The sequence below is a fragment of the Mustela erminea genome, chromosome 15 (assembly GCF_009829155.1).
Source record: "Mustela erminea isolate mMusErm1 chromosome 15, mMusErm1.Pri, whole genome shotgun sequence".
NCBI lineage: Eukaryota > Metazoa > Chordata > Mammalia > Carnivora > Mustelidae > Mustela > Mustela erminea.
In genome coordinates, this window is record NC_045628.1 from 68635394 (window position 1) to 68653765 (window position 18372).

At 37.6% G+C, this 18372-nt stretch overlaps 1 protein-coding gene across 1 annotated transcript; it reads right to left on the minus strand.

The window, feature by feature from the left end:
• Window positions 1-4877: 4877 nt before the first annotated feature.
• On the minus strand, window positions 4878-13778 carry RFXAP (regulatory factor X associated protein). Its single transcript, XM_032314812.1, has 3 exons — window positions 13006-13778; window positions 8423-8530; window positions 4878-6333 (listed from the first exon to the last, which is right to left on the minus strand). The coding sequence occupies exons 1-3, from the start codon at window positions 13486-13488 to the stop codon at window positions 6223-6225; spliced, it is 702 nt and encodes a 233-aa protein (XP_032170703.1). The 5' UTR covers window positions 13489-13778; the 3' UTR covers window positions 4878-6222.
• Window positions 13779-18372: the final 4594 nt, after the last annotated feature.

The window sequence follows — 18372 nt, forward strand, 5'->3', positions numbered from 1 at the left end:
GCAGACAACTTTTGATGATGCTCTTTGAAAAATACTGATCGTTCTCCAAGACTCAGACTCCTTCACTGTCTGTAGGAAGTAATGCTGTCCCAGTTACAATTCCCTCATAGATGAGTCTGTTCAACATGATGAGGAAATTCAGGTATTTATGTGTATTTTTATATAATTATAATAAGTAGTAATACATTTTTGTGCAAATGCTTAATATTAATATAATACTATTAATATATCCTGTTTGTTATTAGATCTTCAAAGGCAACTGGTATAAAATCTTATTAGTGCTGACTGTGGTTCCAATTTGAGGACAGTAAATGATACAAAGTACAATCATAAGAGAGGAAAACAAAATCTCACTAGTTATAACTTCTGGTTGTTTTACAAATCTTAAGAAAGCCTGCATGTGGGGCGCCTGGGTGGCTCAGTGGGTTGAAGCCTCTGCCTTTGGCTTGGGTCATGATCCCGGGGTCCTGGGATCCAGCCCCGCATCAGGCTCTCTGCTCCACGGGGAGCCTGCTTCCTCCTCTCTCTCTCTCTGCCTGCCTCTCTGCATGCTTGTGATCTCTGTCTGTCAAATAAATAAATAAATAAATAAATAGTCTTTAAAAAAAAAAGAAAGAAAAGAAAGCTTGCCTGTATTTCTGTATCACTAGGGTAAAGCTATGAAGATGGAAGATTTGTTTCTTTTGCTGCAATATACAATAACAAAAACCATTAGTCTCTAATGCTTTTGAACATTACAAATGATTATTCGGAGGGCAAGTAATAAATGTTGGGCGGATAGAGGAAAGTAGTCCATGTCCTGAGTAGGAGATGAGATCAACTTCTCTAATTATTAAATATCTTCACTAAAATAGTTTTAAAAGAAATTTGTTAACTTTAAACTCAATAAAATCATTTTAATCAGACCTTTTTCTATAGTGGGGCAGTTCAGCCCATTTTAAAATAAAATTGTTACCTTTTTAAAAAAATGGTTGTCTGAACACAAATAAATGTTATGCGCCATTCAACAGCACCTGTTGTCATGATTATATTTATTTTCATAGCTAAAGAAAATGAGAAGCTGAAGGAGTCACAATGATTAAAAAAAAAGAATACAAGGGCGCCTGGGTGGCTCAGTGGGTTAAGCCGCTGTCTTCGGCTCAGGTCATGATCTCAGGGTCCTGGGATCGAGTCCCGCACCGGGCTCTCTGCTCAGCAGGGAGCCTGCTTCCTCCTCTCTCTCTCTCTGCCTACCTCTCTGCCTACTTGTGATCTCTCTCTGTCAAATAAATAAATAAAATCTTAAAAAAAAAAAAGAATACGAAATTTTCCATGTCAGTTAGTTACACAAAAGAAATTAGGACCATTTGGCAATACCTGCACTAATTATGTTTTCTAATTCTAGACAAAGAAACAGCGCATTATAAATCAACAATCATTTGAAAGATCCCAAATTGGATTTTTAAAATATGTTGCGTTTTTTTTTTTTTAAAGATTTTATTCATTTATTTGACAGAGATCACAAGTAAGCGGAGAGGCAGGCAGAGAGAGAGGAAGGGAAACAGGCTCCCTGCTGAGCAGAAAGCCCAATGTGGGACTCGATCCCAGGACCCTGAGATCACGACCCAAGCCGAAGGCAGCGGCTTAACCCAGAGCCACCCAGGCGCCCCCCAAATTGGATTTTTTAAACCAAAACTGGAAACCTGAAAGCCACAAAAGAAATGTCATATATGTTGAAATCTACAAAAACTAAAACCTTGTGTGGCAAAAATACCACAAAAGAAGTAGATAGGCAAATTTTAGATTTGGGGAAATATGAACAAAAATGACAGAGTTGGGGCACCTGCATGGGTGGCTCAGTTGGTTAAGTTCCTTCCTGCCTTTGGCTCAGGTCATGATCCCAGGGTCCTGGGATCGAGCCTTACCTTAGGCTCCCTGCTCAGAAGGGAGACTGCTTTTCCCTCTGCTCCTCCCCGCCTCCCACTCATTCTCTCTCTCTCAGATAAATAAAATCTTTTGAAAAAAATACAGGCTTTTTATTATATGCACCAGACTTTTGCACATTGGGTAGAAAAACGGAGCCTAAATATATGACTAGGCGATTCACAGAAGAGCAAATCTAAATAACAAGCATATATAAAGAGGTACTCAAATTTTCCACTATTCAGAGAAATGCTAATAAATGTAACAATTAGCAGTACATATCTATCAAGGAAGAGTTAAAAAAAAAAAGAACAGTAATTCTTGTTGGCAAAAATAGGAAAAGAAATTCTCCCTTGCTGCTAGTAGACATTTGCAGTGATAGAGACTGGGGGAAAAAGAAATGTAGTATCTTAAGAAAGCACATATCTATGTATTTCCCTCCACCTAGCAATCCCAATTATGAAAATCTACTCCAAGGCCATTGAACTGCCAGTGCACACCAGTACGTAAGGATACACTACAGGGAGGAGGCATTGTTCATAGTGACAGACAACTGGACACCAAGTGAATGGCATCAACAGTGGAATGATTGAATGTGATGACACATTCCTATCATGAGATGCTCTGCAGCCATCTAAAGGAATGAATCAGAGCCACAGAAGTGATTTGGGGGGACTTCTGAGTACTGGAGCATAAAAAAGTAATATGCTGACGTGTATAATATGCCCACATTTTTATGTAACTGCAAGTTGCTATATGTGTATATATGTGTGTTTAAGATTCACAAAACAGTAAAAATAAGGAAGAATACATGCTAGGTTGTTGACACGGGCTATCTAGAAGGTGAGCAGTGCATGGAAGACTGATGGTGGGGAACCAAAAAATTAAACAAAAGGGAGAACCTAAACCAGAAATCCTCAGTACATGCGTTAGGATTACATTGATGTATTTATATAAAATTATATGTGTGTGCATACAGAGACTTGAAAAAATTTAGCATATATTTAAGTGCCTACTGTGTTTGAAACTAGGCACTTGGAAGTGTTAGCTTTTAATTTAGCAACAACACTCTACTGTGGGCAGAGCATCATTTCTGGAGACAAGATTTAATTCAAGTCTTGGCTCTACATCCAACAGTTAGACCTGTTTTACAAGTCACTTCTCTGAGTTTTCTTTCCTCATCCAAAAACAGGGATAATACTTGCCATATCTTGAGGTTCAAATGAATTATTACATGAAAGTACTTTCTAAAGTAATATAATTAGGGTGTAAGTAATATTTGTCTTTTAACATATTCCAAAACTCAAGGGTTAGTGTACAAAGGCTTTATTTATTTATGATAGTACTTCCACGGTCAAATGTGAAGTTCATGCTCAAAACTGCGCAGGCCTCCCCATGATTACGTACACGGCTCACACGACGTACAACAGTGTGCAGTGAGTAACTTAAAAGTCCTGGATTTGAATCCAGCTGGTTGTGCAATCTTGAGCAAGTGACAACCTCTGCAAGTTTGCTTCTGCATCCACACAATAACCGTTGTGCATACACCATGGGATTGTTGGAAGAGTAAGTAACCAGAATTGTTTTAAAAAATTATAAAATGCTAGAAAATTGGTATCATTCTGTCATGCTGTCTTTAGATTATAATCTACTTTCTTCATGCACCTCTGTGAGGGAAGTTTACATTTGGGCCTCAGAATGGATGGCAGGAAACTCCAGGGGGAAACTGCACTATAAGTAAGTGCTAAATATATGGAAATGAAGATTTATTAGTAAAAACATTTCTTCCTATAAACTGCAAAAGAAAGCACCTAGCTTGATAGCATTTGTACAGCTATTTAAAACTATAGTAATCATATCCAGAACTATGAGAGATAATAATAAATTAATAAACTACTAAATTTGGGGGTCATTTGTTAGGCAGCAATAACTATATAGCTAGGTCTATCAGTTACCTGCTCTCCAGAATGCTGTGTAACAAAGGACCCCCAAACTCTGTGGCTTATAATCAGAAACAGCTATTATTGCTCACAAGTTTACAGATCAGTTGGGGGGTTCTGCAAATCTGGGCTAGGTCTGGTTGATTTGGCCTGGGTTCAAATGCATCTGCAGTCAGCTGGCAGGGTGGCTGGGGGCGAGCTAGTGGAGCACAGCCTCACTCACATGTCCGGCTGTTCACCACAGCAGCGGAGTAGGTCTCTAAAAGAACAGGTAGAAGGGTTCAAAGTCTTGGAAATCTACTCAAAGCTGGCATATATTATTTTTTCTGCATTCTGTTGGCTAACACAAGTCACAAGGCCAGTCCTTCAGATTTAAGGGATAGAGGAATAAAGTCAACTTCTGGGTGGGAGAAGTGTCAGTTATATTGCACAGGTCTGGAGTACCTGAAGGGATAAACACGTGGGGACACACTGCAGTAAATCTACCCCAAATAAGTAAAAACCGTACTGTTTCATTAATGAGCTATCTGTAAGCATATACTGAGATAGATGTTTATTTATACATAAATTCAATCCCTCTTACTTTAATTCAGCATTCTGTCCTGTTACTTGCCCCTCCTTTCCTATCCCTCTTATTCCACTTGAAAGATAAGCTGATTTCTTTTCTTTCTTTCTTTTTTTTTTTTTTTTTAAAGTTTTGTGTATTTATTTGATAGAGCAAGTGAGCCCAAGCAGGGGAAGGGACAGAGGGAGAAACAGACTCCCCTCTGAGCAGGAAGCACCATGTGGGACTTGATTCCAGGACCCTGAGATCATGACCTGAACCAAAGGCAGATGTTTAACTGACTGAGTCACACAGGTGCCCCTTACTTTTTTTTTTTTTTCCACACTATAAAGTTTAACTTAACACTGTAGGGATTCAATAAAGGTTCCAAAACCATGAGTAAGAGAACTAATAGTTAATAACAAGTATAAATGAATTCCTCTGCATCCAGAATGAAAAAACTAAAGAACAGAATAAGTGAATCAGACAACTGAAAGGTCTACAATGGGCTTTAATGAATAATTTTGGTAAAATCTATGTTTTTGCACAGATATACAGGTACAAAACACCTAAAATATAAAAAGATTCTCTCCTTAAGTACTTCTTAGAACAGCCGCGACTAAGGTTAACTCAATATACATTACAGGGTTTAAAACCCAAGAAATGAAGACATTTTTGCACAGTTACACCTAAGAGACATAAATTTATTATCTAACATTGGAAATACTCTCTTGACATTTGATTTGTTATTCTTATCGGTAGGTTTGCCTTTTAAGTTTTCCTAGGAGACAACACAAGAAAAAAAGTATCTACCCAGATTACCCATCATCATTCTTTGAACATTACTTTAGGAATAACACGATATTAAATAAGCTCAATTTTGAAAAACATTGACAAAATGCTGAAGTGTTATTCTTACTTTCAGAATTTCTTTTTGAAAAGGAAATTAATATTAAAAAATTGTTTTTGCCCTGACATTGGTAGAATGAGATACACCTATGCTGTTTACAAATTCAACACACAAGTCTGCTTTAAAAGAGAAAACACTAATAGGTAACATGAAATGAGAAGCCAACTTTAGGAGATGCTTTCATTCCAGTGTAGTTAACCCCCTCCTAGGTTTTACCAGCACATCTCTGAAAAGAAATGCACATCCTAATTTCATAGATAATTAACAATGATCATTTTCCTTATACGTTTAAAATATGCTTACCTCTCTGACAGCTCCAGTCTTAACTGTAAAGAAAAAGTTATTTCAAGAACCCAATTTTAGGTGCTCCAACGACATTTTATCATCACAAGTAGTATCACAACTATCAGTGTTCTTAAGAGGAGGATTACTGACATTGTGGGTGAGATAATTATTAGTTGTGAAAGGCCATTCCAGACACTGTAGAACATTTAGGATTCCTGACCCATTCACTAAATACCAAGTTTTTAAGATCATTGTGACAATTAAAAACATATCCATCCATTTAAGACCACTGAACTAAATGATCAAAAATTAGTATCTCTTAGCTTTGTGACTTCCACAGAAAGTAACTGCTTCATTACCTTCAGTAACAATGACTGAAGAGGAATACTTTGTTTTAAAAAAAATCGTAATTTAATGTTATTTTGGAAAGATAAACTGTTTCTTCAAATTCATGGTAATCTGAAAGGATTAGATGCACAAAGGGCAATACTTATTTATCCCAAAATGTACACACATATTTACAGGGAAATGACTGTTTATGTTTTACTGGCATATCTAATCCCATCTATCTTTAGTATAAAAATATGTCCATCTTCTACAACAAAATAAAAAAAAAATGTGGATCTTCTTGGTAAATTCCTTCAAACTGATGTTCCTGGAAACTGCTGCTGTCTTTGCTCCAAAACTTGCTGATTTAATAGTTGTTGCTGTTTCTGTAAAAACTGCACCACTTCTGGACTTCTTAGTAATGACTTGGGAAAAAAAGGAAAAAAATATATTTATTAGCATTATTCTTATGGGAGTAGATTGCCTTCATGTTATAAAATTACTCTGATGTCTCTACACAAGGCACAATATGCTTACAAAACAAAATATGCCCAAACTGAATTCACACTTGCACCTGATGCACTGCATTAAACTGCAAACTTAGAATAATAAAATTCGATGTCATACATCAAAATACTAAAACCTACAGTAATGGGTGAAGCCTAATCTTATCGGTGACTGTGTACACAAAGGAAATGAAATGCTTTATGTTATGCCAGCATATATACTATCTATGAAACATAAGAGCAAACAGCCAAGAAGAGCACTGGTCCAAGGTCACAGTAAGAAAAACAAGGGGCCACGTATGAAAATGGCAATTAGATGCCAGGTTGGAAATCCATGTAAGGATTCAATTTCTCCACTAGCCTATTAAGTCTTTCTGAAGAAATTAAAAAGAATGTGTGTGTGTACAGGTATTAATGAAAATAGTATTAGCATATTACAAAAATTTCAGAAAAGGCAGAATATGACTGATCTAATACAGTTTTGTACACCTACCATTTTTAAATATAGTCATATAATGAATACAGTTAGTGTGCTTTTACTTAAATAAAATACTTCTATAAAGTGATGAGGGAAATAAACTTTGGATCCCCCAAATTAAAAAAGATAAACCGAGCAAGGTAGAAATACTAGCGTTGAATACTGATTTTAAAACTTAACATTAGAACACAGTACATTTTCTAATTATTTCTTTAAAACTTATTTATTATACTTCAATAAAAAATTGTTTGTAAAGATGTACCAATATCCTATTAAGTAAATGCACAATAATCTACTCCACTATTATCAAACTGTTGAACATTTAGGTTGTTTTAACTACTATTTTACTATTTGTGATAATTACATTTCTGGCAACATCTTCATGCTTAACTTTACCCATATATAGGGTTTATTTCCTGCTGAGACTCCTGATACCATTGCCCAACTTCTTTCTAGTTCTGATACATACATAATACCACCAATAGAATGAGAGTGCCCATTTCATGAAACCCCCAATATCACTGTGATGTCTTTTAAATAGTTTTCATTTGTTGTATTGTTGTGATTTTTACTGATACTTAATACCTTTTCATATCACTTCATGGTAGCATTTCTGCTTTTATTCCTGTTTATACTTTTGCAATGTAGTGAAGCCAACATTTTTTCCTCATCAATTTCTATGAATATTTTGTAAACTAAAAATGTCAACCATCTTAACCACAGTGTCTTATATGTGCTGCAAATATTTTTCCAATATGTTAGTTTGAAATTTGCATTTTTTTCTTAAAGATTTGATTTATGACAGAGAGAGAGCAACAGAGGGAACACATGCACAGGGGAGCTGTAGTGGGAGAAGCAGGCTCCCTACTGAGCAAGGAGCCCATTATGAGGCTCTATCCCAGCATCCTGGGATCGTGCCCTGAGCAGAAGGCATACGCCCAAAATGACTGAGCCTCCCAGGTGCTGCCTGAAGTTTGCATTTTTATCACCATTTTTGACTACAGCATTCATTACCTCATACTTCTACTTCTTTTAAGCTAGAAAAAGATTTTTAAGATTAAGTCTCAATTGTATTTTTTTTCCTTTATCAGGAATTTAGTTTGATGTATAGTGATATGATGAGCTAAATTCTCTTTTTGTCTTCAAATTATTACCCAATTATTTCCATGTTTATTGAAAAATCTCTGCTTTTTGATTGATTTCTGATGTCTTCTAGCAAATTTATAATAGGAACCCCTATTAAATGTTGGTCTCATTCTATTTCCATACCACTAATGCATTCTTCCACAAACCACAGAATTCAGTACAGAGTCTGCTTTAAAACCCCATTTTGCTCAGATATTCAAGGTTTAGTCTATGAAGATAAAGGATTAAAGGTTTGTTTTGGGAAAGCTTTATGAGATTCCAGGGTGTACTAGCAAAGGAACAATTCATTCTGATGACCAGTTGAGCAAGTTTTAAAATCTCAAAAATCTAAATAATTCTAACAACTTCTGATAATAAATTTGTAAGTACTTTACAGATACTTACCAGTCTTTTTTGATTTAACACTTGTTCTAAAAGAGTAGGTCTTGCAGGACGATCCCCAAAGGTTCCTGTTCTTTGTTTAACAATGGAGAGTATGTTATCTGTACTTTCCTGGGATAAACGATAAAAATGCAAACAGGATTAACAGTTCACATAATATAATAATCCATGATTGTACGCTTTTAATGATGTAATGAATGAGTCCTCAGCTTCTCTTCCTTCTTGCCCAGTTCCTGTAAAACTTTGGGGAAAGCCCTCATTAAGTCACAGATAAGACGTTGGCAGTTAATTTTATAGAACACTCTTCACTCCCACCCCTCTACAATTTCTTTAACCTCAGATCTCCAGTCTCTTGAAGGTCTCAAAATCAAAAATGGGGTAGAGGTGGGAGGAGCAAAGAGTTACCTGTGAGCTGTTTTCAGTATTACAAAAAATACCAAGTGGAAATTGAACATTCTCTTCAGATAAAGCTATCCAGGCCAAAACAGTCTGCCTCCTTTGGGTAGAATATATACTCAAAGGCAATCTACCTATTGCTAGAAACACTGATAGTTTTTTATCCAGTTAACAACAACAATTAAATGGGGGGAGGCAGTAAAATATTAAAGAAGCAACTGATGGACAGGCTTTCAAAATTTGTAAGTCACTAGGAGAAAAATGACAAACTGGCTTTGGAAAAACTGGAAAGCACTGGTATAAATAATCTCCTGCCACTGGTATAGACAAAATAGCTAGATCCTAAAATGAAAACCATACTTTGAGATATCCTTACCCAAACAAACTCAGCAGCCCTAGCTACCAAATATGTATCCCTAGTTCCTTGACAGTATCTTAGAAACTCACATTTTTCCTGGCATAACTAAATACTGGAGTTAACTGAGATATATTCTGACTCTTATAAAACCACGATACAATACTGATTACATCCAAAAATGATGGCTAAGCAAATATAAAATTATAAATGTTTTACATAAACTCATGCTATATGTAAATTTATTCTTCTCTCTTTGCTCTTCAGGTGGTTACTGAAGCTCTTTCCTTCTCTTGACCTCCCTCTACTGGCCTCTGAGTTCTGTTAGAATAGCCACTATCTCTTCATTATAGGAAGTTTATCAACCCGATGTGACAAAAATGTTCAATCCCTAAACATTTTAGGCCGAAAAATGTAAAAAAACAAAAACAAAACTATAAAAAGAGCATTTTCCTACCCAAAAAAACCAAAAATAATTTCTTCTTCTCTTTCCACAGGATTAACTATGTGTGGCACTATTTCATTTTTATATGCACAAGAAGTGGAATCATGAAACTGACTTGATGGCAGAGTACCCTATATTCTCACAACTCCAAACAAAGTACTACACAGATTCACAATGTGAATGTTACAAAATCACAAAAACTCGTAGTAAAAATAACCTTGAGTCAGCTAGTCCAAACTTCTACAATGTTGAGGTTCCCTTTTCAAAAATTTTCAACACCTTTTGTCCTAAGGAGTTTACCAACTTTTGAGGCATCCCGTTTAGTTTTAAATAAGTCCAACATTTAGGTAAACTTTTATTTCGACTGAGCTGAAATACATATCTCTTGTGATTTTTACTTAAATGTCCTACTTACATAGAGCTACCCAAAATAAACCTACTGCTTCTTCCAAATGATGCCCTTTTAAGGATATTTATGGGTAATGATCACTCCCATAGTCTATTCTTTTATCCCTAGTTCCTTTATGTTTCTTTCCTATAGCATAATTTTTAGATGCATGACTAAATGTCATATACATTTGTTCCTTATTTAACTTGATTTATGTAAATGATTTTAAATACCTTAAATTCTAATCTTGCTTTTAGATTACTACAAAAGACCCCCTATTACCACTCATCAGTCCTACTATAATGATCTCCTAAATAATCTCTAAATCTCTAGGCCTCAACTTTAATCCACCCCATTAGAGTCTCTATTACTTCCTAATTAGAAACTTCATTTGAAGACCCCAAACCCAAACCCCATAGTCTGACATTCAATACCATACAAAAACTGGCTTCAAATTCTCTTTCCAAATTTATTTTCCATGAATTTTCCAGATAAATATTCTTTCATTAGAATGGTCCCCTTGCTTCTTCCCAAAAGTGTTTTCTGTATTCACACTTCCCTTCCTTTACTAAGATGTGTTTCTCTTTATTTTATCTACCAAAATTTGAGGGAAGCAATATAGAGTGGGGATAGAATGAAGGCTCTAGAATCAGACTGCTTGGGTTTGAGTACTTGTTGGCTATATGACCTAGGCTAAGTTACTTACTCTCTCTGTGCCTTAGTTTCCACGTGTGTAAAATATAGCATCTGTGTAGCACTGCTGAAGGGTGTGAGACTCCATGCCTGGCACATAAGAAACTTAGCTGATTAAGCTTAAACTATTAGCCACACTTTCTGGTGTCTACTGAGTTATATTTTCTCTGCAAAACCTTTCCAGAGTATCTCAGCTGGTAAGGATCTATCCTCCTCTCCGCTAGTAAAGTAAAACTATATAGTTCGCTCTTATTATATCCTGATGGTAACTGTTGGTTATTTTCTTTACACTCGGTTGGACAAAGATAAAGACTTACAGATCTTGATATCTCCTCAGAACTGGTAAAGTGTCCCCATTACATAAGACAATGGTATAGCTGGGTATTAATTTTTGCTTATAGCAGTTATTTCTCTTCATGCAAATTATTTTAGAATAGGAAAATTATTAAGGTTCTTTTTGAGGGAGGTAGAGGGGGAGACTTAATTCAGTATCTATTTGCCTTTTATACATTGTCCTTAAACAGTAGATGTAAAAGCTAGACAGTTAAAAGAAGGTAGCTATAGATAAAGTACTTCTTTCTTGAAAAAAACTATATCATTTTCTCTCTCTGTATTCTGAAGTGAATTTGGAATGTACAGAGGGCAAACATGACTCTTACCAACTTTCATTTTGTAATAAGTGAAATGTTTATTTCCATAATTACTTATAATCCAAGATTTGGTAAAATATATTTTACAAGAATGTGGATACAGATTTTAAGCCACAGGGGTCCTTAACTTTGTAATGTGTATGCAAAATTAAATACCTACCTGTGTGTATTTTTCTAGGAAAAGAGTTCATTAGGTTTCATCAGATTCTCAAATAAGTCCTTTAACACTAAACAGATTAAGATTCAATGGGATAAAAGGGAAAGAGAAGTCACTCAGACCCTAATCAGTAGGTGATGCTGAGTACTATAGATTACTATAATAATACTAATCTATAGTAATTACTATAGGTACTATAGTCATGCTGAATACTATAGATTTTAAAAATATTTAGGACTTCACATTTGTAAGCAATTCCAAACTCTAAAATTTTAGCAATGAGGCAGCTGTTCAAGTCCAGCAAAAACTATGAAAAATTTTTAAAGAGTTTTAGAATATATCCTAGGATAGCTTTCAGTTTAAAAAGTTTTCTGGATCATTTTTAATAAAATTCAACTTTTCAATGAAAATGTACAGAGGGATTATAGCTTTTATTAGAAGGAGTAAAGCACACAGGATGAAATATCTGCTTATCTATAACAACTTCAAAGTATAGCATTAATAATGACCATAATAATGGCTAAGGTTTACTGACTTACTATCTGCTAGACACTGTGTGCACACTCAATATGGAATATCTCACATATTCACTGCAGCATTATGAACCAGGTACCATTTTAATACCCATTTTACAGAGGAAGAAGCTGGGCTTAAAAAAGTTTAATAACCTGTTCAAGGTCACACACAGAAAATGATGGAATGGAGATTTGTGGCCAGAAGTCAACACCAAAGCACTGGCTTTAACCTTCAACACAGTTCAAAGCAAAAACTCCAAAAATCTTCCTGAGAATTACACCCCTTTATGATTCCATTTTCTTTTCTAGGAGCACTAAGAAAAGGGCTAATGAGAACAGGGTACTAAGAACAGGGATACTGAGAATAAGGTATTAAGTACAGTGTACTAAGCATGGGAGTACTGAGAACAAGACTATTAAGTATAAGGCTACTGAGAATAGAATTACTGAGAGTACAAAGAACAGAGTACAGAGTACAGACTACAAAGAATAAGATTAACAGAGAACAGGACACTAAGGTCAGAGTACTACTAAGCATAGGGGTACTAGGAGCGGCTTACTAAGAATAGGCATACTGATAAAAGTAAGCTGTGAATAGGGAGGGTAATAAAGCCAGGAAGAGATCACCTTCTCCAAAGTACAATCTCATCTAGGTTCCTAAGTCTCTTGGCCTGCTTCTTTAGCAATGAACCAGACCAATCACCTACTATCTGTCCTTCCAGCCCGTATCCCAGATCTTTGAAATGACAGATCTGCTGATGTATCACATCATTTCCATTGACATTTATTCATCTATCAGAAGGATGCAACAGAACTGTTAAGGCTTTGCACATGTGTGTATAAACTTTAATTTAGGACAAGCGCTCACTAATTCTCAACCACAAGTCCAGACCCAGCAACCTGGTGGGTAGTGCTGGAAATGCGCTTCGCGTTAGAGTTTTTTCTAACCACCTCCCACTGCCCAAGACCCCATCTAAGGTCTGATACCTCCAGTCTGACGTTTCCCGTGCTGCCAGGCTGGGCGGACCCACTGCAGTTAAGGGCCTGGTCACTTTTCTTCTTTTTGTATTTGTCCTTATACATCTTGTTGCGGTGTTTCTTGCACATCCAAGGCTTCCGCTGCTTGGCCACCTGGCTCGTGGTCTCGCTGCAGCCCTCGAAGGTGCAGGTCTTGCTCATGCTGCCCCCGCCGCTGCTCCGTCTCCGGGCTCCCCCGCTGCCACCCTCGCCGCCAGAGTGGGTCTCCTCATCCTCCAGATCCTCCAAACTAGCGGTGCTTTCGCCTCCTCCTGGGGCGTCGGAAGTGTCCAGCAGGTCGGCTTCGTCCTCCCCTGCCTCCTCCTCTCCAGTCCCCGCCACTTCGCACAGGTACCTAATGGACTTGCCTGCACCGGCGCCGTCCCCCAGGGCCGGAGCTTGCCTCAGGACGCCCTCGGCCGCAGAGTCGTCCTGCCCTCCGCAGGGATGCATCACCAGCAGAGTAAACTGCGAGGCCGGGGCCGGGACGGGGGCCGGAGCCAGGGCCTGGCCCAGAGCAGGGGCCGGGGCCCCGGGGCGGAGCGCGCCGCTGGCAGCGCCCGGCCCCGCACCCTCGACAACACCCTGCACCTCCGTGCTGCTGACACCTTATGGGGGTCCACGACCCCGGCCCTTCAGCACCTGTAGGGCCCAACGGCACTTCGCAAACCAAAGACCCAGGACACGCGAGAGGAAAAAAAAAAAAATCTCCGGCTCCGCTAAAGCAGCCCGACTGCGCCTGCGCGTGAGCGTTTCCACGCCGGGTGCCTTTCAGGGAACTTGGCGTTTCTGAGGGGCGGCGCTGAGCCGCCAGTGAAGGAACTGCTGCGCATGTGCGGCTCTGGCGCTGGCGGGAGACGCCTCGCTTCGCTGGCGCCGCCGCTGCTGTGGAGGCTCTGTGTGAAGTTGAAGTGTCCCGGGCGCGCTGGGTAAGACGGCGCTTTTTTTTTTTTTTTTTTTTTTTTGCTGAAACCTACTGTTCAAAAAGTTTCAAAACCACTTGTGAACTGGAACTCCACAGTGTAAATTAAAGTTGTTCCCGAGCGTTTTATGACTTGTGGCGTTCGGACGCTAGTTGTCCTAATATTTTGTCCCCAGCTGCGTGAAGGGGGAGAGGTGAAGCCGGGATGTGGTGATGTCACACCCTGGGACCGCTTGTTAGCAGTCAGGGACGGCAGAGGCGGCCGATTTGAAAATGATACAGTGGTGAAGGAGTGGGCCAGACTGGGGCCCAAGTTCTATTTGTGTTGAGAGCTAAGCGATTTGTTCTCGATAAATATGTTTTTCTCTCCTGGAAACGTATTTATTTGATTTTTAATGTTTATCCTTGGCTATGACCGCTGAGGTAAGCCTTTAATACTGTTTTCATTAAATTCAGTGAAAATGTGCGAAAAGCAGCAATGAATAACAAACAAGAAAAAAACAACCCCTCAATAGACGATCTATCATTTTTACCAGTTGTGGCACAGATGCTGGTTGTTAAATCTTAAATTAGCCAAATCTCGCGGGGGGACCGATCCTGCGAGGTCTTGTACGAAGCCGTCGAGTAGTTGTGCTCTTTCCAAGTATTCCTTCCTCCTTGCGTAGTCGGGTTTTGCATTCCACCTGTTGCTAAGGAAAGCAATGCTCTCCAACCAATGATAAGCCCACTCACATTAAGGTGTTTGGGTGTGCATGTGTGAGTAGATCACCAGCTACATTTCAAAGAGAGGCACGGTAGATGGGAGAAAGTTTGGAATTCGACAGACCTGGGTGGCACCGTCCTGTTGTGACCAGGCCGAGTTAGTGAGAGCCTGTGTGAGCTGTGGCTTTCTCGGTGGCCAGAGGCGCGGTCAGTGGTGTGCTAGACCCGGTGGATGAGAGCCAGTTGTGAAAATATCAGGAGTTTAATGAGCGGGAGTCTAAACACCTTCATTTCTAAAAATTAAATTGCATCAGCAATTAAATTATGTTCAAAACAAAAGTTAAAAGCCTCAAAACTTATCACTTTCTAATTGTGTTAGAGTGTTTTACTGTAGCAACGCTTATAAGAATAGTTATGTCTATTGTATCTGTATGTGGAAATACTATGGAGTGATGTGATACTGCACCTCTCAGCTCTGCATACATTGATGTCACAGTGGTTGCTTGAAACTGGCCATGGTAAGAGTATGTACACAATGGAAATTGCCAAATGAAACAAAACGGATCTCGATTTACTAAATGTCCGATTGTCTTCAGACTTAAAGGGATTGTAAAAATGTTAACAAAGATTCAACTTAAAACATTTGATCTGTGGCTGTCACATTGTCAATAGCTTCCCAAAATTGAGGAAATAAATATTCTTTCAGTATTTGAAAACTACCGTGACTTCAGCAAAGTAGTTGCTTACATCAATGAAGAACAAGTGAAGTCCTAGCATACATTTTCATTGTTTCACTTTTGTCTTACTCATAAATATAAGCAAAAATATCAGCCAACATTCATGTCTGAACTACACTCTGTCAGTGATGTGAGCAACTTCTTTGCTGATTTGGATAAAAATCAAGCATTTATTTATAGTTTGAATTCATGACACTGCTGTTACTGCTGTTGGTGAAATAATTATAAAACTGACAGTGGGTTTTACAAGTAACAAGTCACTGATGTGTGGGTGTATGGAATTTACAATAAAGTGACTTGTGATTTTTATCATTATTTGTAAATCGTGTGCTAAACATTTTTCTATCAGTTAACTCTTTTTTTAAAAAAATTACCAGCATGTCACTGAGGGCAGTGCTATTTAAATCCTAGTACAAATTCCTGTTATGGTATTTAATAAATGACAACAGGATTTTCTTTTTAATTTGTTGAGAGATAAATTACATATCATGAAACCCACCCATGGTAAGCATACAGTATAATGATATAGGCCAGCAGGAGCCAATTGACTCCTAATATTCCAATTGACTCCTCCTAATATTCCATTTTTCAGTGTTACTGTATTTAACTCTGACTTAGCCTTCTTCCTTTGCTTAAGAAAATGATGTATAGTGATGGATATTAAGGAGGGCACTTGTGACAAGCTCTGGGTGTTATATGTAAGTGATGAATCACTAAATTTTATACCTGAAACCAGTATTACCCTATTTGTTAGCCAACTAGAACTCAAATAAAGACTTGAAATTTAAAAAAAAAAAATGATGTATGGCTTTTATGTAATTTGTAATTCAAATAAAATTATTATACAACTGGAACCAGAATTCCCCATCTGTTTTCCTCTCTTTCAAACTCTGTAGACTAGTTTGCCTTCTCTAGCTTATTTTTTCTTCCTTTCTTGCTTTTAGACAACAGTTCTATGCTTCCCTGAGGAGTAATATATGCTATGTGTTGGGAGTTTATGAAAAGAATCATTCTAATTTCCTTTTTTCAGTCACCCTAGGTGTCCTTTCAAATTATGAAACTTGGTGTTCACACAGTACCAATTTTCACCAGAAGAGAACTTTACCATTGTGATTACAGCATAGTAGAATGGTCTTAAAAGCAATTATGACCCTCATTTTTATCTAAGAATTCTTGTATGGAAATAAGTCTTTAGGTCTTGGATTTTATTTTATTATTTCAGAGGAAAATAAAGTACTTAACTGTACCATATATCATGCTTGTGATATTGATTGAATGAATGTTACGATCATTACAAAACAATAATTTTCAATTCTACCGTTTCTCTGTATTTATGAGTTGGTATTTTACTGTAAAGAAGAGCCTTCCCTTTTACTTTACGTATTCATTTATTGTTTATATACTGTCAGTATAGACTCATAGATTAATGTTTTATTTTATTTAATCAATTACAATCTCTTACTTACCTTATTGATTTTGCTGCTCAAATTGTTCTGATTTGGCTGGACTTTCTAGATTTGGCTGGTAGTAGTCCTTCAAGTTGCATCCTATATCCTTTTGAGCATTTCCTTACTTTCTGGCACAAAAAGGCATTCCAGACCTGTCTTGTACCTTTCCAGCTGCAGTTCGTTTCTCCTTTCTCCTAGGATTTCTGATTCTTTTTCATGGAGAATGATGTCTAGACACCAAGATCTGGGTGCTAGGTGTGCTCATTTTTAGTAGGCACTTTTAGCAGAAAGAGGTAAAGGGGAAAAAATCCACATATATATATATATTTATGTATGTATCTATATGTAATCATAAATTCATGCTGATTACTAATAACTCCAGTTAAGATCCTACCCCAGTAGTCTTTCTTGCCTTCCCCCATTCCACCTAGTATCTTCTTTCTTCCCAATGAGAACTTTGTTGATGATATGAATCATCATGAGATGAGAAATTTGTTTATGATAATCTATATTGCATGTTATATTTTATATTATTTTTTTCATTCAATTATTATTTTTTAAAGAAGTTATTTATTTATTTGACAGACAGACATCACAAGTAGGCAGAGAAGCAGGCAGAGAGAGAGAGGGAAGCAGGCTTCCCGCTGAGCAGAGGGCCCGATGAGGGGCTCGATCCCAGGATCCTCGGGTCATGACCTGAGCCGAAGGCAGCGGTTTAACCCACTGAGCCACCCAGGTGCCCCCATTCAATTATTTTTTAAAAAATTATTTATTCTTGGGGCGCCTGGGTGGCTCAGTGGGTTAAGCCGCTGCCTTCGGCTCAGGTCATGATCTCAGCGTCCTGGGATCGAGTCCCGCATCAGGCTCTCTGCTCAGCAGGGAGCCTGCTTGCCTCTCTCTCTCTCTGCCTGCCTCTCTGTCTACTTGTGATCTCTCTCTGTCAAATAAATAAATAAATAATCTTAAAAAAAAATTATTTATTCTTTGCTTCCAGAATGGTAAAAGGCATATTAAGATAATGAAATGAACACAGAGTTCATTTTTGTATTTGTATTTCTTTGTATTTGTATTTGTATTTCTTGCATCTATCAGTCCATAGATAATGCATGACTATAACAAAAAGCAGACTATGCTTAACTTCCACATACATTGTTTGCATTTTGTTTAGGAAAGCCAGGAGATAACTTCCTTTGAAAGAGGATTTCAAAGAGTTGCTGGGTATGTAATACTTTGATGATAAGGTTATCAGTGTAAGAGTAGAGGACTTCTATGGGAAGAAATATTCTTGGACATTAGTGTGTGATGTTTTGACTTTAGTCAGAGGTTAAATGCCTATGTATTTGATCTTTCATACCCCAGTCATCCTTGAATCTAACTTAGTTGTCACAAAATGCCTTACCTAAATATAAATAAAATACAGAACAGCAGTGAAATATTTATAAGATGACCTCTGCTGGTTCATTTACAACAAGGGAGTTCCTCTATCCCCATGTGATATGTATTCATAACACTTGTGATGTTATTAGAT